This window comes from Passer domesticus, chromosome 17 (assembly GCF_036417665.1).
Source record: "Passer domesticus isolate bPasDom1 chromosome 17, bPasDom1.hap1, whole genome shotgun sequence".
Classification (NCBI taxonomy): domain Eukaryota; kingdom Metazoa; phylum Chordata; class Aves; order Passeriformes; family Passeridae; genus Passer; species Passer domesticus.
This window is the reverse complement of record NC_087490.1, coordinates 9,487,643-9,510,539: the sequence shown is the minus strand read 5'-3', so window position 1 is coordinate 9,510,539 and position 22,897 is coordinate 9,487,643. Positions and strand designations below refer to the sequence as shown.

The 22,897-nt window shown below is 45.6% G+C and overlaps 2 protein-coding genes across 2 annotated transcripts in view; one reads left to right on the top strand and one right to left on the bottom strand.

The window, feature by feature from the left end:
• C17H12orf76 (chromosome 17 C12orf76 homolog) overlaps positions 1-22,897 on the bottom strand; it is a 209,380-nt gene that overhangs the window by 152,919 nt on the left and 33,564 nt on the right. The window lies entirely within an intron of this gene.
• GRK3 (G protein-coupled receptor kinase 3) overlaps positions 1-22,897 on the top strand; it is a 55,779-nt gene that overhangs the window by 5,399 nt on the left and 27,483 nt on the right. Inside the window, exons 2-3 of the mRNA XM_064393129.1 lie at positions 8,098-8,174; positions 22,072-22,145. Coding sequence (XP_064249199.1) covers positions 8,098-8,174; positions 22,072-22,145 — 151 coding nt within the window. The remainder of the gene's footprint in view (positions 1-8,097; positions 8,175-22,071; positions 22,146-22,897) is intronic.

The window sequence follows — 22,897 nt, the reverse complement described above, 5'->3', positions numbered from 1 at the left end:
GGACAGCTTGTTATTATCTGTATTGCACAGATCAGGAGCCAGTTAGGCAATACCTGATGTAGCTTTGTTCACTTGTGGCACCTTGGGCAGGTGCAGGAGTTGAAGATTAATTTTCTGAGCCTCAGTGGAGACCCTCGACTGTCTCAGCTGCTGAGCATCCAGTGCTTGGAGCATCTCTGGGCACAGGAAGGAGAGATCTGGCCTTCAGAGAGATGCTCCAATTACTTCTCCCTGGGGAGGCTGCAGGATTGCAGCGTATGTTTTGCAGCACAGACCTTCCCTCGGGTGTCATTACCTTAAGTAAGAAAAAAAAAAGGTAAATCAGCGGTGATCTGGGGGGAGAACAGTGTGCAGCCTTCTGTTCCTGTGCTAAAAACAGAGGGATGATTCTAGCTGTGTTTTTTGGGGAAAGCTTCTGAAATGTGATGTTGTGTTACAGGTGTGAAGCACTCTGATCCGGTGCAGGTGGGCTGCAGGACCTGCCAGATGTTTATTTTCAGTAAAATTAATGAACTTCATAGCTCTTAATCCTTTTATAGCTGATTTTTTCAGTGCCCAGACCTTCCTGTGTGACATGGTTTCAGCCAACACTGGAACTATAACATCAGGACACGAGCGTGTGCAGCCCTTGGTTTCTGTTCTGGTGAAATCATGTGGAATGCCCTGGTTTAATCTTCTTATCAATAATAGCTTTATTTTGTTGGTAATTAATAAAATTAGTAGAAAGCCTATCAGGAGCCGTCAGGTCCAGGTACATAAACCAATAAATAACAGAATTTAATTGAACTAAATTGGTGCAAAAGCAGCAGTTTCTAGCTTAGAAAATACAGCTGTTTTCCACAGGAGCTTCACTCTATACTTATCAAAAAAAATCATTCCAATACTGACTAAACACCTATATAAATACACCTTGCAGAAATAAATAACAAATTTTGAAAGCATTTGAAGGATCATAGAGCCCCTCAGCCCTCTTCCACCATGCCAGGAATTTGTCCTGTCACCACGTGTCATGTCCTATTGAGGAGGGAGCTGGGGGAAAGGGCGGATTTTTTGGGATCTGGTGGAGCTTGCAGATCAAAGCCATCATTAGGGATCGAGTCTGGGATGTGTGACAGCAGACAGGCACCAACCAGCTGCACTCCCAGCTCCTGCAGCCTCCCTGGGAGCTGGGAATTGCTGGGTGCTCGAGGGAGTTCCACCTCTGCTCGAGGTGCACATGAGCAAAGAGCTCCTGCGTCCTCCCGGGAAATTAAAAAGCTCCAGGGGAAGCCAATGAAACACTCAGTGCTTCAGACCTTGGAGAAAGACACCCCTGTCCCGAGGGGCCCTCCGTGTGACAGCTCTGGGATGTGCCTTGGCTGCTGTTTGTTGGGATTCTGCCTCAATTTCAGCAGGGAAAACGAGCTCTGTGAGGATGAGCTTTAGGTGGGGGGTCCGGAGGATGGTGGTGAAGGGAGCTGGATCCAGCTGACAGCCAGAGGAAACGGCCTCAGGTTGTATCAGGGGAGGTTTAGTGGATTTTTGGGTGGATTTTGGGCCTCAAAATGGTGAAATTTGGAGGGGAAAGGACCCAAAATCCACCCAAAAATCCACTTTGGGATCATGAAATCTGAGAAAAGGGACCCAAAATTCCTGGAATTTCAGGATTCCAAAAATTCCTGAAAAATTTTGGGGGCAAAGGTGGAAAACCGGCGAAAATCAGAGGAAAAATGGCGCCAAAATGGTGAAAGTTAAATGGAAGAAAATCCCAAAAATCTACCCTGAGACCACAAAATTTGGGAATGGGGAACAAAATTCCTGGAATTTACGGATCCCAAAAATTAGTGGAAGTCTCCATCCCTGTAGTTTTAACTTGTTTAAAAGAGCTTTGAAAGATCTGATTCTTAGGCCAAATATTTCATCCCAGTTTTCACTTTTGATCAATCTTGCATTGCTAAACCTTTGAAATGCACTTGTCCAAAGAGAAAAAAACAACCCGCTTTAGGCTGTGGTGGCTCTGGGCCATTCTGCCAATGCTTTGAATAGCACTTGTTGACCCTGTCATGCTTTCAGTTCAGAGGCCTTTGGGGCAGGATCTTTGGTCCAATTTTAGCAACTTTATGATGGATTTGGATAGTGGAAGTAAACATTTTAAAATCTCTGTAAAATTGCATCCTGAGCCTATAAATGAATAAATAAATCAGAGGCGTCTGTCAGTGTTGGCCGTAGTTCTTGGTCTCTCAGTCAAGGTTTATACTTGCTACTTGCAAAGAAAGTTCTAAACATTTGAGATTGAGAAAGATTAGAAAAAATTGGCACGTCTTCAGTAATTTTGTGTTTGTTTAAAAAAAAAGTAATTTATGATTGGCGAATGCCTTAATTGCAGTCAGAGCGAGGAGATGTGATTTTGCTCTGATTTCCCTTTCTTGTAATTTCTCAGCAGCAGCAATCTGGTGGAAGGGCAAGTCCTTGACACTGCAATTTGGTGTAATTATTCCTGCAAAATTCATGTACTTAGAAGCTTTTATATTAGTTTCAGATTTCAGCGCTGATAATGCCTCAAGGATCTCGGGGCTGGTGTTTTGTGAAGTTGGAGCTACAAAACTCCTGCTTCTGGCTCCCTCCTTGTAAACTTTCTTCATTAAAATAATTTGCATAAGTGGAGCTGCTGATGCTGGGAGGGGAGGGGGTGTGGGCAGGTGTTGCTGAGCTCTAATCCCTTCCATCCCACAGGGCTCTGGGGTGAAATATGTTGCTAATCACCCACGACAGCTCTAAGAGCATTAGTTTGCTGCAGTGAAATGACTTGGCTTGGTGTGAGGGCACAAAATGGGGCAGAAATGGGTGAAGTTGGGCCAGAAAATGGCAGGGTCCCGTGGAGGTGGGGGTGTGTGTGTGGTGTGATGTGTTTGTGGGGAGAAATCAGTGTTTGGGGTCACTCATTGCTTTGTCAGGTGATGAGGATGAGCATGTGCATTAATTAATAACTGACTCACAGAAGGATTTGCATTGGGAAAGACCTTCAAGATTGAGTGTGATTCTGTGAGGTTACAAGTAATGCATACATATATCAGTTTAGATGGTGTAATGATCTTTTCTGTCTTTCTGTGCTGGGAATTTGCCCCATGAACTGCTGGAACCACAGTGAGCACGTGTGTAGCAGCTTTTACAGCATTGAGAGCCCAGTCATTTGGAGAAGTATTGACTTCTGCTGAACTTTGAGCCGAGTGCAATCTGAGAGGAAGCAGAATGAAATGGGTTCAGTGGTTTGTGAGTGTTCAGTGTTTATTACCCCTGACACAGGAATAAATTAAGGTGGCTGTGATGTGGAGATGGGATTTTGGGAGTGCAGAGAGTGGACAGGCACTGCCAAACCTCGGCAGTCAAAGCACTGGCCATGGAGTTGATGAATAACTGGCGTTTTCTTGAAATAATCATTAATTTGGATGTGCCAGGAGCCATCAGGAACTTAGTGTGCTGTTGGGTACTGGAGCCACATGTGGCAGAGGGATGGTACCTGCTCTAATGACAAAGAAGAGGGAAAAAATAAATCCAGCTTTATTTAACAGACTGAAGATCTGAGCAGATAAAGTTTATGACTTCATAGTACAGGAAATGTTGATAGAGTTAAATCCTGAACTAAGCTCTTAGTCTCTGTGAAGCTGCTGTTTCATTCTTATTTTGTTTTTCTGTTCTCCTGTTTCAGCCTATTGGAGAATATATTAATGACTGGAGCTGCTCATTTTTAATGCAGGAGTGGTTCTTCAATGCTGGCCATTGTTTTTTCCAACCTGTGGTGTGCATGTGTACACCTGCACACCAAATAACATCCCACAAATCTGAACTCTTATTGATTTACAAGAAAAAATGATCTGGTCTGATGATAAATAATTCAAAGCTCCTTTAAGATCCAGCAGAAGAAGGGCAGTAGTAAGGAGTTCCTTGACCTAGTTCCAATAGTAGGAGCATTTTGCATAGGGATACACCCCATTGCCTCATTCTGTGCCCTTTCCTTGTCTGAGGAATGAGTTACTTTCAGAAGAACTTCAGGGACAAAGTCTGTGTGAAATGAATAGCATAACCTTTATAGAATTATGGAATAGTTTGGGTGGAAAAGACCTTAAAGCCCAGCCAGTTCCACCCCCTGCTATGGGCAGGGACACCTTCCACTGTCCCAGGGACACCTTCCACTGTCCCCATCCAGCCTGACCTTGGGCACTTCCAGGGATCCAGGGGCAGCCACAGCTTCTCTGGGCACCCTGTGCCAGGACCTCCCCGCTCTCACAGAGAAGAAATATTTCCTAATATCTAATTTAAACCTCCTCTTTGCCAGTTTGAAATCATTCCCCCTTGTCCTGTTGCTACATGCTCTTGGAAAAAGTCCCTCTCCATCTTTCTCAGAAGTGTCAGAACGAGTGCTGATTGTTTTCCTCTCCTCTGCAAATCCTGGTTTGGGCATATTCCCTCATCCCTTGGGGTTGTGTTCCCTGTGGTCAGTTCCTAGTTCCAGTGGCCATCCCTGGGCACACACACTCAGACACCCAGCAGAAGTTTGATTTCTCCTGCTTGGCATGCTTCTCCTGGTAGTCCCAGGCTGTCACTGCTGTGTTCTGGGGAGCAGCAGGAGTGGCTGTTGTGTCCAGTGCTGCAGCCAAGGACAAGTTCTGGCTTTGGCTGAGCTCCTCTCCAAGGCTCCTTCTGCTTTGCTGCTCCTGCTGGAACTCGTCTGAGAGGGAGGATCATAGATGCTCTTGCCTTACATGGCCTTTTCTGTGTTAGAAAGGACATAATGTGTTTTCTTCTGAGCTTTTCAGACTTGTGTTTTCAAGTAGACATTTTCCTCCTGTGCCGACCTTGGCACTGCGGCTGCTGCCTGTGTCCTGCCAGGCTGCTCACAGACACTGAGAGCTGTTTAATTCCAGAATGGAGCTTAACCTTGAAGGCTGCTTTTCAGCAGGTTTCTTTGATCAAGGCTGGAGTAACTAGAGCTCCAAGATGCAGCTTGAAGCTCCTTTCAACAGACTGTTCAGCTCGTGCTTGAAATAAATCCCTTTTCTGGGCAGGTGGAGGAGCTGACCAGGTTAGAGTGACCTGTTTATGGTTTGATGGAGGTGCAGATAAGTCATCTTCTGCCTGCTTGGGGCTGGCAGTGTGCTCCAACCTGCTCTGCAGGCCTGAGGTGTTTGTTCAGCTCCTTCTTTGGGGGCAGCTTCACCCAGGGGCTCTCAGAAGTGCAAGAGCACCCAGCTGCCCATGCCCAGGCACTGCTGGGCATCTCCCTGGGGCCAGTGGCAAAGTGCTCCCAGTTAAACCAGTAATTACAGAATCCTGCAATCACTGAGGCTGGAAAAGCCCTCCAGGAGCATTGAGTCCAAGCTGTGCCTTGTCCCCACCTTGTCACCCAGCCCAGAGCACTGAGTGCCACGTCCAGATGTTCCTTGGGCACTTCCAGGGATGCAGACTCCACCTGGGCAGTCCCTTCCAATGCTTGACCACGCTTTCAGTGAAGATAAAGATGCCCAGAAAGAGGTACACAGGGTCCAAGCTGCATTTCTCACCAAATTTTAGGCCTGACTTTGACTTCCCCTAAACATACTTCAGTTGACTTGTGGTATGTGGATAGTAGATGGAGTGTTCCTGAATTTTTTGTTGTTTGTGGTTTTCTTCCTCTTTGAAATGAAAAGAATACATGAACAAAAGGTTTTGCTGCAGTCCAGTTGGATGTGCTTTCATTTCTGAAGTCTCCCTGGATTTTGTTTTTAGCCAACTTCTGTTTCTGCTCCTTGTGAGTGCTGCTATTAAGGTGGATCATGCTGTGAACTGAGATGAACTCGTGCAGAAACGGCCACTTCTTGCATTAGTGCGTGGTTTGTGCTGATGGCATCTCTGGCCAGGGAAAGCTTTTCAGAAATGGCTGCATTTCTGTGAAATGCAGCTTTTAATCCCAGATTGTTTACATGTAGGGCAACTAATGAGTCAATGGACTAAAGCAGAGAGGGAACCTTTCTTCCTGTTTGTGGAATGTGCTAAGCTCCATTTAGAAATTTTCCATCCTTCTGAAGGATACATGGACTCTGCTTCAATTCTTTGAACTCCAGAAGATTTCTACCCGTAACTTCCATGTGAGAATTAGCAGGTGATTATTCTGGATAGTCATAATCCACTCCATGTAATTTATTCCTATTTATTCACATGGATAAGTAGCAATGATTTTAAAGCAGTGCGAGCATCAAGGAGCTGGAACGTAGGGCGGACTCCTGTAGCCTGTGATCATTTTACACATTTGTTCAGTTTCTGTGGCTGCAAAAGACATTTTGTTCCTTTGACGTTATCCATCAGACCAGAAGTATGGGATGTCAGCAGAGGAGGAGGTGCTGGAGAGGTTTGCTCCTTACACAATCACTGTTTTCCTGGGCGCCTCAGTCGCACGTTAAATTTTCATTATCTTCTCCCATTGTCTAGACTGAAGATCTGTTGATGTAATTTCTTGCAGCGCACTCGTTGGAGCAGAGGAAAGCTTCCTTGATGTCATTATTATGAAAAAGGCTTATTCTGTTACTGCTGGTCTGGTGGTCAGTGGGAACAGGACGGTGCCAGGGGCGATGGCAGCGCCAGGGGGCTCAGGGAGGAGGGAGAGCTGGGGGCTCTGAGAGCTCCTGCCAGGCTTGGTCATCTCCAGTGGCTCCTCTGTAAGCTCAGAGGGAAGAGGGGAAGGTCTGGCTGGCAGAAGATTTGGGTTGGATTTTAGGAAGAAGTTGTTCCCTGTGAGGGTAGTGAGGCCCTGGCACAGAGAAGCTGTGGCTGTCCCATCCCTGGATGTGCCCAAGGCCAGGTTGGATGGGGATTGGAGCAGCTTGGGATAGTGGAAGGTGTCCCAGCCCATGGCAGGGGGTGGAACAAGATATTCTTTAAGATCCCTTCCAATGCAAACCATTCTGTGACTCCACAATCACTTATTTACTGCTCCCTCTTCATTTAAAATCAGTATTTTGTTTAGATTGTTAAAATACACAGAGGGCAGACCCAGTTCTTAATGAACAAATAAACAGCAAGTTCGTCACTGAATAATTTATCATCTCAAACCTGATTAACAGTGTTCAGCCCTCCCAGTTCTTGTCTGACTTGATGTGGTGGTTGGCCTCCAGAGCTCTCGCTTTGGATCACACTGTTCAGAGATCCGTGTTCCACGTGGGACTGGGAGATACACAGAGAACTATTAATAGGATTTTTTTCCTACATGGGAGTTTAGGGCCTTCCAGCAAAGTCCTTGGCTTGATTATAGACTTTTTTTCTGGTCAAGTCATTCAGACTTCGTGCCTCAGCTCCTCTGAGGAGGAGTGTGGATGCTTTCCTCCCCCCATGGGGGAGATGTTTGTCAGTATTTGGGAGGCTTCTCAGAATTTTGATGATGGGGTCCCTGTGAGCACACAAGAGGGGATGTCTCTGAGATCAGCAAGGCTTAGCTGCTCAGTCTTGCTGCTGCAGAAATAATCAGTGATATTTAATGGCCTTGTTTAGAGCATCAGTACTTTGTTCAAGGTTATTTTTATAATAATAAATAGTATAATTATAATAATAAGTAGTGTAATTATAGTAATAAATAGCATGTATGGAAATTATTGATTTTAAAATTGGAAACAGAGAAAGTCTGGCGGAATTTTGGCTTGATACTGTGACAATAGAGTTGCTTTACCAAGGCCCAGCACTGCTGGCCTGCATTGATTTTAAGATTTATGTTCTTGTATTGTTGCCCATATGAAATTTTTATGGGCATTATATTACAATGAATATTGAAGTTACTTGACAAATAAAGGAAATCTTTGTTAATGTGGTTTAAGTGAGTGATTGTGACATTGTAAATTAGGCAGAGTAGATGTTAAGTGCACTGCAGCCAAGCAGGGCCTGATGGAGCTGCTGTTGGCTCCTTGTGTGACTTGTGCAGCTATTCTACTGTGCAAGCTAAACCTGAATAAACAGGAATAAAATGGTGACCAGGCTGTCCCCTGGGAAGTGACCCCAGGGATCAGCTCACCCAAAGCCAGGCAGGGCTTTTCTTCAAAGGTTTAAAAAAAGCAATTTAAAGTAACTCCCCTTTTTTTTCTCTTTTTTTTCTTTCAGTATCCGCAGTGTTATGCAGAAATACCTCGAGGAAAGGGGTGAATTAACCTTCGACAAGATCTTTCATCAGAAAATCGGTAAGTCATGTCTCAAGGAAATGTTATTTGTGTAGATATTTTCAAGATCAGTTTGGTTTTTACATTTCTCTGTGGTGCCTGCTGAGAACCAGTGCTGTAGATTGAAGAACACTGGAGGGTGGACAGGACTTAGTGAAACAAAGGTCTTCAAGAAGATGAAATGTTGTGAAAGGGAAGAAGACAGAGCAAGGCCATCTGTCAACTTCAGGTTCTGGAAAACTACAGGGAAAATAATTAAATTATTTGGAAACATCGAGGAGAAAATGATATTACTTGGTATGGGCTTGTCAACAATGTAATGTGTCACATCAGTTAAACTTTTTTTTTCTTTGCAGAGGTAATGAGCCTGTTGATAAGGGAGCAGGAGGAAAGATCCCAGATGTGTTGTCTTGACCCTCTGACATGGTGTTCTTGCTCCCAACATGGGGAGGGTGAAAACTGTGTGTGCAGGGGGTGAAACTGCTGGTGAGCTGTTAATCATGGAAAGGTGGATGCAGGGAGTGGGAACATCAGAGATCAGTGCTCAGCCAGCTGAGTGCTGCAGTGAGGGGCTCTGTGTTCTGCTGTGACACACCGAGGACAAGGACAAAAACCCCACAAACCAGGGGAAGGGGGAAATGCCATGCTCCCAGGGAAATCCAGCAGTGTCCTTCCTCTCCACCTGTGCCAGGGCAATCACAAGGCACAGCCTGGGGACCCTCAGGGCAGGGACTTGGCTGTGACAGCCAGCCCTGAGCTGTGTTGGCTCAGCTGGATCACCGGACTAAATATAAAGTCAGTGTTGTAGCCAGTGAGGCATGTGAAATAATCCTCTTCTGGCAGAATGTTGTGTCCATCCTGGCAGTGGATTAAAAAAATATACATGGACCTGCTGGGAAAAGTCCAGGAAAGAGCAGTGGGAATGAGCAGTTTGTTAAATCTGACCTACAGGGAAGTATTGAAATAGGGTGTGCTGTGGGCACTGGAAGGGAGAAGTGAGGTTGAACATGATTCAAAACCAGAAAAGCTGTTGCAGAAATGATGAGGTTAGTCCATTTTCTAGAGCTTTAATGTTTCAATGTAAAAAAAAAAAAATTAAAATTTTAGTGGTAGTGTGGGTAGCAAAGCAGGGAGTGGATTTCATGAGGGGCTCTTGGGATCTTTGTCTGGCAGATTTGAGGAGTGAGTTGGCTGGGATAGCACAGCTGCTCCTGTCTTGGAAATGGGGAATGGGCTGGGAAGTCTTGAGGAGGTAAGTGGTTTTATTCCTGCCTGAAATGGGACTGCAGTGAACAAAGTACCTGATTTCCCAGGAGAAGTGGTGCAATGGGGGCATCTTAGGGCTGGTTGAGTTCTCACTGGCCTCCCTTCTGGCTGGAGCAGAAATACCCCAAAACCTTCCTGCTTGCCTGGCAGTCTGCAGCTCACTGGAGTGGGAGTTTTAGGCATTGCCAGATTAAAATAATCAATGTTCCTGTGTCTCAGAGTGTCATTAATGAGTCTCAGAGCCAGTGGAAGTCTTGGGGAACTTCTCAGTGTTTTTCAGCAATTGGAGTGTGGTCTGTACTTGTGCTTAAAACCATGACTTTTTATTGTGGCCGAAAACTTTTGCCATGTAAATGCAGATACCTTGTTTGCTTGTACTGACACCTCAGTGTGTACTTCAGCTCCAATGCCTGTGCTGAATCGTTAATATTTTGCTGTAGCCTGGCAGTTGCAAAATAAGCAGAATTTTAAGCAACCAAACACAGCCTGTCTTCAACTGAGTCTCTTTGGGGACAGTGAAATGAAGAAGTCCTTTTTTTTTTTTCTCTATAAAAAGAGAAGTCAAACAGACCATCTTCTATGTAATGGATATGTCTATTTATGTAATTGAATACTTTTCATTACCTGTTACAGCGAGGACTGTTGCAGTTATTTTGATTAGTTACAGCAATTACAGTTAGGTAACTGAAGCCTTGGAAGGATTAGATCTTTCTCTTTTTTTCCCCATGTTGGTAGTAGCCATTAAACCTGGAATTTTAGAGCCCAGTTTCATTAACATTTTAGTTTCTGTGCACAGAGGAGAGGTTTCCTCCTCCTCTCTCTGGGTACAGTCAGAGCAGGACTTGCCCTGGATTACCTGGAAATGAGGAGCAGTTCTGTGAATGCTGTGCAGAGTTTCAGTTAATTCTGAAGCTGAAATAGGATTTAGAATGGAATTAAAAAAAAAACACGACTGTTTTTAACAGCAGACTTCGCATCACGCTGGAAAATACAGTATTTCCTTACTGTGGTTGTTCATTGAAATTTGATTGCGTTTTCTAGCGTGTTCTTTGCCACTCAATTAGCTCTGTTTCCAGACATTAGCATAATTGCTAGTGGTAAAGTACCTGCAGTTTTAGGCAAGCGTTATGCAAAGGGCTGTGAGCAGAAGTATGGGGAGGTAATTAAAACTCTAATCACCTTTTTGTTCTGCTCCTTGTCTCTTTGGCTGGGGGGGATGTGGTGAGACCACAGGTGGGGCAGGTCCTGGGTGTGCCGGTGTGGGGGGGTCTGCATCAGCCTGGGTCTCCAGTAATTCTGCTGGATCATCCCCGGTTTTTCCTGTGATAATTTTGTGAGGAGCCATCCAGCACTCCCTGCTTTATCCTTACACGCCGACTATAAAATGCACCAAGCTCCCCAGATTTTCCTTGGCAACTGCTCTAGATGAGAACTGGTTTGTTTCTGTTTTTTTTTTTTTTTTTTTTTCCCAGACCTAAATTTTTCTTCTCAGCTCCAGGTCACTGTTCTGTTTTTTTCTTTTTTCCTATTTTTCAGTATCCTTTCAGATGTAAACCCAGGCTTTGATCAGCTGTCTGATACAAGGGCTCTGATGTCAGTAGGGATGTTTCCCTGTGCATGTGTCTAATTATGGTGCTGGTCTCATCACCTGCAAGTGTTTATTCTTAGTGAGCCCTAAAATCGTTTTTAGGGTCAGTGCTTTCCTGGTCCCACTGCCAAAACTTGGCCCAAATTCCCTTCCTGCCAGGTGTGCAACTGCAGGGAGTCACAGGAGCAGCTCTGGCTTGGAAACCAAAACCTTTAGGCTCAGGATAAGAGCAGGAAGCTCATCAGGGATGAAAATGGCCCTGAGGCTCCATCGGATTTGCATAAACAAGCCTGTCCCCTGTTTGCATCTCTTCCCTCAGCAAGGCAGGCAGGCTGCTCTCATCCCTTGGTGCTGGCACTGCTGTTTGCCCCCCGAGTGATGCTCCAGAACGATCTGGAGCTCTCTAAGAATGTCCTGGTGAGTCAGAGGACATGGAGCTCGTGGAAGCACCCAGAAGAGTGCTCTGGCAGCCCGGCCCAGCCGGCTGTTCCTTCAGAAGCTGCTTCCTCCACAGCAGAAGCCTCTTGGGGAAGTACAGCCTGTCTCAAAGCCGAGTGCGTAACCACCTTAGCTGGTTTTCTTTTACCACATCCTGTTTGCTACAACACCAGAGATTAGGAGTTTCTTTAGAAAAAGAAACGTTTTGAGAGGTTTTGGAAGTGTTCAAGGCCAGGTTGGGCAGGCCTAGGAGCAGCCTGGGCTAGTGGAAGTGTCCCTGCCCATGACAGGGGTGGAATGAGATGGTCTGTAAGGTCAAACCAAACCATTCCATGACTCTGCTATCCCAATATCCATAATTTACACGTGGAATCCACTCTGCTTCACAACTGTGTTAAAATTGCACGTGGAGTCCTTGTCATGTTCCCGTGCCCTGTGGGGTGGGGACACTTGGAGAGACCCTGCCCTCAGAGGGAGGTGGGAAACGAGCAGATCAGGGGCTGCTGCAGCCAAGGCCTTCAAGGGAATCCATGAGATCATAATACTGCTTTAGAACAGCATTATGCTGGTTATTCAGTGCTTTGGAGCAAACTTGCTGCCAGCTACAACTCCGTGACTCTGGGCTTTCAGACTGTGCTGTGAGGCAGGGAATGGAATTGGGTCAGAAATCCTGGGATGTGATCTCAGAGCATCCCACAACTCCATGCCTGGCTTGGGTCAGCCTTGGGTTCTCTGATGGCTGCTTGAGACCCTCGTGAAGGCAGGCAGGCTGCCCTCATCCCTGGGCTGGGGGGACGTGGCAGTTCCTTCACACCCTTCTCAGTTTCTCATCTCTTGCACAGCCGTTGGGGCTGGGGGAAGGATGAGAACAGGACGTGTTTTAGCTGCTTCAGCAGCTGCTCTTGCCACAGTGTAAGTTTTTCACCTTTCCTAGGAAGCAACTTGCTTTTTTCCCCCCCAAAGGTGGCTCAGTTTTTTTTTTTTTCTTTGTGAAAAAGAGCTAATTAAAACAACTTGTAGTTGACGTAAGAAGTTACAAACCTCTTTTTTTTTTTTTTTCCTTATTTACCATCCACTTTCGCAGAGTGAGGGCTGATCTTTCTGAGGTGATTCATTCCACTGTCTTCCATATCCTCCTCAAGCAGCTCCAAGCTGGAGGCTTTCCCAGCAGGGGGGAAGCATTTTACCATCTGCACCAGGGCTGGTTCCAACCCACGGGGGCTTGTGGGGGCTCTCAGCCCCTTCCCTGCTCCCCTTGTCCTGATCCAGCTCAGCATGGATCATGTTTGTTCTGCAGCTCCTCAGCTGAGCTTCCAGAGCGTTTGGTCTGTTTTGTAGCTCCTTCTGCACAGGGACTTTTGTGCCTGCCCTTCTCATTTTCAGGGAAATGTGCTCAAACTGACCCTGCTGGCTGCTGTTTCCTCCAGCTTGGTCAGGGACAACTTTCTGTTAAAAAAAAAACCCAACAAAACCAACCAAAACTGGGGTGAGAACAGCTACAGCAGTTTTGGGTGTTTTTTTTTTTTTTTTGGTTTTTTTTTTTGGTTTTGTTTTTTTTTTTGGAGCAGTGAATTATGCTTTCTGTTGCTTCTTTCTCTAGTTACGGACTCATTATTTCAGAGTTTTGGTGCTAATCATTAAATAGGAGTTAAAATCTGTTGAGAAAAACATTCTTGGTCTTCCTCTTTCTGCTGGCACCGTGCTCCCTGAACTGCCTAAAAATAACAGGCTGGGAAAAGTGACTCCCTAGAGCATTATTTAAGCTATTGTTTAATTTAAGCAGAAGATCTATGTGCTGTTGGCATTCTGGACTAATTAAATAGTCCTCTGAGGAAATAACAATGAAGGCTATAAAACTTGGTCAGGAGTAAAGAGAAGCACCTGAGATTTTGGCTGTGAAGTGAGCAGGGATGACTTCTCTGAGCTGTAACTCAGCACTGTGATAAATTTGCTCTGTTCTGGTGCTTTGATGTTAAATAATGTTCAGTCAAGTAGCAGGGGCATCGTTACTTGGTGGGTTTTCTGTAAAAGCAGGGGCACAGGTTGTTTCTGCAAAGTGGTTTTATTCTGAGGTTCTGGTTCTGACCTGGCAGCCGCCACACAGAAGTAGTCACCACCAAAAATAGGAAGTTGTCTTCCGAACAAAAACGATATTTAAAATGCTGTTTGAAGCCAGATCTTCTTCTTTCTCATGGTATTTCTAATTTTCAGCACAAGATCATCCTGGGATGTGGGGTTGTGGACAGGCTGCAGGAGGTTCTCAGGGGCTGTGGAAGCCCCTCTGTCCTTGCACGGTTCTGTGATCAGTTAAAAACAACACAAGAACCCAAACCACAAGGAGACATCGGAAACTGTGTGGCTGCAAACTGAAAGAGAAACCGTTAATGTGAGATATTTCACAGGGGATCTGCTCCTCACACGATTCTCTGCTTGTACCAAACAAGCTGGGGGTGGGGGGGACACTGAAAGAGAAAATCCATGCTCTGAGCCTTCTAAAAGTTGGTCTGGTTTTCTGTTTGCAGTGCTTTTTTTCACCAAATGAGTGTTAGATTTAAGATTTATTTATTGTGTCATAATTTCAGTGTTACTGGAAGCTACATTTCTTTCAACACCCTCTTATTTTGTGGTAAAATACAGTGATACTTGGCATGAATTACATTGAAGATCATTTTGAGGGGTGTTGCTGTAGATTTTATGTGCATTGGAGTTGTCTGTCTTGGTGTCAGGGATAAAGAGTATCCAAAGGCACTGTGAAAATGCATGTATTCATTTTGGATTTTCTTTTGATGATAAATAATTGAGCATTTCTTTGTTGGGCTTCAGCCTGATCTCCCTGCCTGCCTTTGTTGGGGGGTTGAAGATGCTGAGTTGTGTGATTTCCCAGGGGAGCTGCAGATTAAATCTGAGCTTTAAAATAGGAAAAATATATACCCTATCATCTGGAACGTCCCATGATGGATAATGTACACATCCTGGGAGATTAGCATTTATATGCAGTGCAGTTGTTGGAAGATATAAGGCATGGGGAGAAAGTCTTTATCTCAGCAGAGCAGTGCAATTATATGGGTTTTGGGTTAAATTATCAAGAATTCCAGGCAAACTGGCAATTTTGAACTGAAGTAGTAGCATAGGAGAGAAGAAGAGAGTGTTAAGGAATATCACTCTTTAATAGAGAGAACAAATTAGAAATTATTTGCATGGCATTTCCCTTGGCTGTTTCCAGGGAAGCTTCCAGAGAACACACACAAACACAAGCACCTGCCCTGCTGTGCACCTGCCAGAGGTGTGTTTGGTTTGCCCCTGGAATCCTGTAGGAAAATTCATTCCTTTTGGATCTGAAGGGCGCTGGGTGGTTGGTTCAACCCTCTCCAGCATCTTTTTGAGCTCTCTTTGCTGTGGCTTAAAACTATGTGAGGGAGGTTGATGGGTTTTAGGAAAATGTTCTTCCCCAGAGAGTGCTGGGTGCTGAACAGGTTCCCCAGGGAATGGGCACAGCCCTGAGGCTGCCAGAGCTCCAGGAGCAGCTGGACAATGCTCTCAGGGACAGCCTGGGATGTTGGGGTGTCTGTGCAGGGCCAGGAGTGGATGATGATCCTCTGGGTCCCTGCCAGCTCTGGGTATTCTGTGATTAACACTGTGCAAAGTGGCTTCCATCCCAAAGGTGCCGTTTCCTCTCTGCTTGGCCTCACTTGGGCTTTCTTTGCCCTTTCCTGGTGGAATCTTCTCCTTGTGCACCACACACTGATTTCCTCTTCTTCCCAGCCAGCAATTCCTCAGTCAATCTGAAGCAGTTGCACTCCCATGGCGTTTTTATCAATGTGTCTTGAAACAGTCCACGGGCTAATTAAGCCTCTGAGCACCACTGTGAAGTAGGGCAATGTTAGTTTGCCATGTCTGCGAGGGGGCATGGTAACAGCTTTAATGGGCTTTACCTGCATAGCTGTAAAACCATTATTAACATGTTTAATAAAGCAGATTCTCTGGGCCTGCCAGTGCTGCTCATTCCCATCGGTGGGATCACTCAGCAGTATCAGCTCAGAACCGGCACCAGTCTGTAGAATCTAAATTACTGGAGCTATTAAGTGCTCTCACTTTCAGCAGTGCATTTAAGGGATAGAGAGGTCAGAGCAGAGGAGCTGGAGAGCTCTGGCTATCAATTACTGCATTTCCAGATGCTTTTATTGGTCCATAGATCATTTCTCCTATAAAAGAACGTGGGCAATACACCTGACAAACCCTCTTCTCTGACAGTGTCCTGTTCAGCCACGGCCTCTGTGACATCCTGCTGTCACCTGTGTCCATGGAGGTTGGATAGGTGGGGTTAAATACATCCAAACCAGTTTCTTGGTGTTTCTAGATACTTCTGCCCATGATTTCTGTGATTAAAAGAGGAAGAGCAGCAGAACCATCTGTGTCTGAGCCTCCAGCTCACAGCAGCTTTCTCCGAGTGCCAGAATGAACCAGAGAAGAGTCAGAAATTCCTGCAGGAGAATCAGCTGGGCTCTGTCACTGTTGTTTTAGTGGTTTTGCTGCTCTTTACCTAAGTGCTGTGTGTATTTACTAACTGAATACTGCTGGCTTTGTGTTTTGATTTTGACCACAGCACAACAGTTCCTCGATGCTCTGGCTGAACAATTTGGCTCTTCACAGTGGTTCAGATATTGAGCAGAGCTTGAGGCAAATACTGGCACCAGGGGCTTGAGAACACCCAGAACACCCTTTTGTTGTGGAATTACTCCATGTATTCTTCAAATAATCTTGTCTCCTTGCTGCCACTAAAAACCACACCTGGATCTAGGCCCTACCTGAGGAGCAGAGCTGCAGCTCCCAGTGGAGTTTGTGTGTTCAGTAATTGGTAAAAATAAAATTCCTAGCTTGGAGCAGGGCAGAAGGAAAAGTGTGTTTCTCAATAATAAAGGGGTATTGGTTTGTATTATGTAATTAATTTTAAAATGTTTATAATGGAAAAATACTGGTCAGAAAAATAACAACTTTCACATCCTTGGTAGGGCCTGAATTGTGATGTGGGGAAAGAACAGAGACAACAAAACCCAATCCAGCACCATGAGGTTTTTAAGCTGCTCCTGGTGGTTAGTTTGCTGGTACCTTCTATTACCAGTTGCAAAGGGCTGTGAGTTTCTTCTGTTTACAAGTGAAGAAAAAAGAAAACCTCAAGTGCTGTGTATTCCTTGATGGGATTTAGTGAAGGAATTTAATCACATTCTTTGTAATAGCTGATTGAAATGAAATGCTGCTATTCTGTGTTTAGTGGTCCTTTTAAAAATCAGAATATTTTTGTATATTTCTGTTTAGTGTTTTTACTCCTCCATCTTATAGAGGAGCTTTTTCTTGTGTAAAACCCACTTTTTTCTTTCACCTTTGATATGTTGAATGTCTTTGATTTTTTACTTCAGTCTGCATGTTAAAAGAGACCAGAATATGAAGGATAGGTAGTAAATATGGTTCAGAGCTAAGTTTTCCCCATTATTTTCTCTGCATGGCTTTAAAAAATTATTTATCACACATGCAGTATTCAGAGCTACTATTTCATGAGGATATTCAGAGAATCCCTGAGTGCCTTGGGTTGGAAAGAACCTTAAAGCTCATCCAGCTCCACCTTCCACTATCCCAGGTTGCTCAGAGCTCCATCCAACCTGGCCTTGGACACTTCCAGGGATGGGGCAGCCCCAGCTTCTCTGGGCAACCTGAATAAGGATAATTGAATTATTTCAGTAAGTCTATAAATTCACTGCTTGATATGCTCTACCTCAGGCTCAAGATTTTGAGGTTTGACACAGAATTTGTGAATATTCCTCCATTATGTGCCCAGTGTGAGTGCTGGAGGAGCAGCTCAGCTCTCCTGCTCCTCTCCCTGCAGGAATTCCAGGCATGACAAGTCTGGTGTTTAGAAAGAGGGCTGACCAAGCTTCAACAATTATTTCTCTGGGTGAAAAGCTATTGGAAAATAGGCCTGGAAATTAGAAGTTTTTCTTTGACAACACTTAAAACCTTTTAGGCAAAGCTTATTTTCACATAATGATTTCTAGACCTCATTAAACAAGCTACCTGGCAACTTGCAGCCTAATTTTGAGCTCAGTTTGGTTCTGTTCTAAGGGGATTGTTCTGTGCTTTTCACCATTGGATGCACGTCCTCATGAAATACAGTTTGTTCTTTTCCCCTGCTTTCTATGCACAGGAATATGTTTCAGTCTGTTATAATGTATTATTTTTAATGCAAAGGGAATGAACATTGGGCTCAATTAGGAAAGAATAGAAAAGGGAAAGGAAAGTAGTGGAATGTGTGATGCTTTCTGGGCTGGGAGGATTTTTGTGGCTTTGCACCTTGCCAGAGCACAATTCCTACACAGTTTTCCCTGGTGATCTTTGTTCCTGGAGAGGAAAATTGGTGGTTCTCTCAGTGGTGGAGCTCTTAGGTGGCCTGGATTATTCTGTGCTGTGTCAGCTCTGTGTGGGCACTGCACAGAACAGGAGCCTCAGCCCGGCCTGGTGTTCTGTGACAATTGCAGGCTGGTGGGAATCACAGGTTTTATGTGGTTTTTTGAGACTTTGTCCCAGTGTTTGTGTCTATGACCCAGATCTGTTCCTGGTGCTGGTGGATCTGAAGGTCACTGAGGGCTATTTCAGGAGGCTGAACACACCCACAGCTGGATTTAAACACAGCTGTGCTGTAATGTCACTGCGGTGTGGTGGCTGAGCTTTGTTCTACATAAGAGACATTCCTGAGGAGGAGATGCCCCAGAATCCCAAAATAATTTGGGTCAGGAAATTCTTCCCAGAACCACTGAGTCCAACCTGTGCGAAATCACGACCGTGTCACCACTGAGTGCCACATCCAGCCTTCCTTGGACTCCTCCAGGGATGGGGACTCTGAACCCTCCTGGGCAGCCCTGACCACCCTTTCTGGGAAGAAATTCCTCCTGGTTTCCAACCTGACCCTCCCTTGGTGCAGTGTGCTGCCAGGGAGGTGCAGAGAGCAGGAGGTGAGACGTCCCTCCAGCCATGGCTTCTGGCTGTTATCCGAGTTCACCAAGCTACAAAGATCACGAGAGACATCTTGGAGTGACTGAGATTGGACACCTTCAAGTGTCCTGAGCAGGGACAGAGCCTGCGTTGCAGGCTCGCATTCCCATCCCACATTCCCAAAGCTTTTCCTGCCCGGGAGCCCTTGGCCGGGAAAGGAGCCCGTGTCTGGTGCAGATGTCACTGCTGCTTTGTTTGTCAGGGTTCTGTATTTATACACAGCACGTTTCGGGAGGATTTGGAAACAGCTTGATATTTTTGTTCTCTAATTTGCTATTTTGCCTACTAGAAAGAGGCTACATCAGCGTTTTGGACCACGTTCAGGCCCGCTGTAAATAGATGCAGCTTCCTTTCAATCAGTGACATTGTGAATGCTGGTATCGGGGCTAAACGTGGCTATTTTTAGCTCTGCTCTCTCACCTAGTCACTCCTGTTTGCTTTAATAAGATTTTTATTTACTTCTGTTAAAAGGTTACTTGAATCAGATGCTCATAAAATTCCAGTTAGAATTAGATAAGTCATTTTCTCCGAGTGTTTTATGATGGAGTTCCTCGTTGTTGTTCTGTTTTATTTTATTTATTATTCTGTGCTCTCAGCTAACTGACAGGGATGAAGAGGTGGTGCTGTGGCTGCAGGTGACCTTTAGACTGCTGGAGGAGGCAGAGGACAGTGCTGGCCCCTGTGGGGACGTTGGCAGGGCCACAGACAGGAAAATGCCACGGAAGTGGAAAAGGAGAAGGCAGCTTTAATCCTGCTGAGTGGCCCTAGTGAGGCCACTCTGGGCTGTGGTGTTCAGTTCTGGTCTCCACTGTTCAAGAAAGACAAGGAGCTCCTGGAGAGGGTGCAGTGGAGGTCACAAGCATGATGAGGGGTCTGGAGTGTGTGGCTGGTCACCAGCAGCAGTTGTGTTCTTTGACTGTGGGAAGGGCTGAATTCTGGAGACAAAAACCAGGGGTGGGGTGATGCTGTTGGTTAGAGTCAGGATTTCATGCAAAATTCTTGTGGTCATGCTGGAAAACCACAATTATTTGAAATAAATACTGAAGTAAACATTCATGTTCTGTTTTAAAGAGATGGGTTAACTTGGTTCCCCTCCTTGTGCCCTCCGAGCTTGGACAGGGACCTTGTCCAGCTGGGGATGAGCTCTGTGAGTACCTGGTTGTGGGTGAGCTGCCTGACCTGAATCTGCTCTCCCCACCAGCCCATCCCTTCCTGTTTGTGAGCCTCTGATGAGCACTGCAAACCTCAAAGGTGGCCTTCATCCCTCCTTGAAAGACATTTTGCCGTGGTAATTAGAGTCAGTGCAATTCATGGCACTTGGCAAATTTGTCTTGGGATTATCCATACAAAGCTAAAGGGGAAAATGGTTGTCCAGAGTCTGGGAGCCCAGAGGAGCTGGGTGCTGCCTCACACTCTGTGTGTGTATTATTGATATCATCCATCACTTTGGTGTTGCCAGAAGAAGCTCTTAAAAAATATTTTTCCTTTCCCTTAACAACCAGTGATCTGGTTGTTGCAGAAATTATATAGTTATAGCAGAAGGAATCTTTAAAGCCAAAGCTGTCAGCATCTTTATTTCATAAATAATTGCTGGTTCTTTTTAGCTGTTACTTAACGCTATCATTTTATTAATTCCTGCTTTCTGTTCCTGGGCTTATTTTTCTGTGTGCTGTTCACTGTGCTTATTGTGCTCCTCGTCAGCTCCCCCTGAACTTCTTAAAACTCCTGTCACTTACTCAATGCTGCATCTGTCACTTCGTTGTGCCATTATGTGAGAGCTGCAGTTTCTGGCTGATCATTTTTCACTCAATCCAAGAGCAGCAGCAAAGGAGGAGATTTCCTTTGTGCTGCAGGGGAAGTGCAGGGTCTGTTGATAGAATGGGAGGTTGAAACAGAAACAATTCCAGTCTGGGGAGCATTATGGTCTAACTGGATTTGTCTGAATTACAGAATCACTGAATGGTTTGGGTTGGAGGGGACCTTAAAGATCATCCATGGTAGGATGGGTAGGAGCACCTGCTATCCCAGGTTGCTCCAAGCCCTGTCCAACCTGGCCTTGGACACTTCCAGGGATGGGGCAGCCACAGCTTCTCTGGGAACCTGTGCCAGGGCCTCCCCACCCTCACAGGGAATGATTTCTTCCATATACCTCACCTAAATTTCCCTTTCAGTCTGAAGCCGTTCCCCCTTGTCCTGTCACTCCAGTTCCTGATGCAAAATCCCTCTCCAGCTTCTTTGTAGCCCCTTCAGATCCTGGAATGTGCTGTGAGGTCCCTACCCAACCTTCTCTTCCCCAGGCTGGGCAGCCTCAGCTCTCAGTCTGTATATTTTGGGTATATCTGGGTTTTTGCAGTACAGTGCCAAGGGGCCTCGGGGAGGAGCAGCCCGTGTCCTGTGGCTGCATAAGCCTCTGATTGTTCCCTGTGCCATGGGCTTGGGAACCTCATCTTTCTCTGCCATAATTAAATTTAAAAAGTTTGGAAAATACTGAGCCAGGCTGGAATGTTTGGCGTGGCCCTGCTGGAAATGTGTGTTGGTATATTTTCACACTCCTCCCACAGTTGTCTTTGTGGTTTATTGTTGTGTTTTTTTGTTGTTTGTGGGTTTTTTTGGGCACCAGCCAGGAGCTGGGACCAGGCCAGGGATTTTTCTTTCACTGCATTCAGAGCTGTTTGTGCCACTCTTCAGTCTCTTAATTACCCAATCTTTGGTTCATTGTCCTAGAAAAGTTCAGTCCATTCAGCAGGATTCTGCTCCGTGCTGCTGCTGGTTCCGTCATGTGGGAAATAAGGAATTTGAATCAGCTCCCAAAATTTCACTTTTTGTCCTCAAAAAGCCAAGCTGGCAGGGAGAGGTGGAGGTGCACGGTCTGGCTGAGGAGGTGGGGGACTTTGGGTGGGTTTGGCACTGATGGGGACATTTGTGACACAGATTGCTGTGTGAAATTCCAGGGTAGCAGGTGCCAGCTCAGAGGCAGGGAAAGACAGAGAGCTTCCATGGGATGAGGCTGGTGACAGTGCATTAAAATGCTCCTAATGGAAGATTCTCATCTGCAGCCTGCCGGGGTCATGCTCTAAATTACTTGCAAAGGAACTGTAAAGACCCTGATGTAATTTATTGAGCAATAAAACCCATTAGAGGTAACATGAACCGGTAATTCTGAAATGGGAGTGCAGAAGAGGTTGTGCTTCATCAGTGAAATGTAGGTAAATCTCTTGCAAAAAAAAAACCAAAAAAACCAAAAACGTGAATAGTGTCTAGTTTTCACTGGGAAAAAAAAAAGAGAATAAGAAAATATGGTCTGTGAAGAGGAACAGGATATTTTGGTGCATTATGGAAATGCCTCATAAAATCCTCAGCAGGTGGAAGCAGTAATGGGCTTAATACACCTGTGGGAGGTGAGGCAGGCTCGGGATCCTTTTGTGCTGGAAATGAAGAGCTGGAGTCAGATTCCTAAACCTTGGCAATTGGGGATGCTCACACAGGTTTACACACCCCGTGGTGCAACTCAGGTGGTTTCATGAGCCTTTTTACAAGTGTAATGAGACATGTTTTTTCTGATTTTTTTTCTGTTTTTCTTTCCAGGATTTTTGCTCTTTAAAGACTATTGCATGAATGAGATCGATGAAGCTGTCCCTCAGCTGAAGTTCTATGAGGAGGTGAGTGCTGGTGATGGAGGTTTGGGGCTGTGCAGGGAGCGAGGCTGAGGGAGGCTCTCCTTCTCCTGCTCCATCAGGGAATGCTGAGAGGGAAGGAGAGGGAATCAAAGCAGCGTGGGCTGGTAGAAAAGGATCTGGGATGAAGCTGCTGGTGTTGGGGTGACACTGAAACCCTTCAGGGTCCTTCCCAGCAGTTTTTCACCCATGGGAAAGGCAGCAGGGGGGGATTGGGGAGGGATGAGGGGTGGGAGCTGCTCAGATGGTTCAGGAGCTGCTGTGGCAGAGGGGACACGAGAGGTGGCCTCAGATGGATGAGTTGTGTCCCTTGTCAGGAGATACCCAGTGAAGGAGCTGGCAGGCACTGTGCAGGGCACATCCCAAGGGATCAATAATTCCAAGGAATGCCCTGGCCCTCCCCAGCTTCTGCTGCTGCAGGGTCTGAGCTCCATGGCTCCATTCATTCATTCATTCCCTGTTATATTTGTGACACTGAGTAAAGCCCCAGTGAATCCTGTCCCAGATGCTGATTTCATGGCCATGCCTGATGCTCAGGGTGAATTAGAGCTGGGATAGCCTTGGCTGCTTCACTCGTGAGCTGAGAATTTAACCTTTTTCCTTGCTATCAGCACAAACAGCTGGTATCAATTTAGAGCTCAGTCCTCAGCAAGATTCCATTCCCCCACTCAGATCAGATACCTGCTGTCAATAAAGAATCTTTTTCTATCATTTCCATCTCTTTATACACTGAAGAT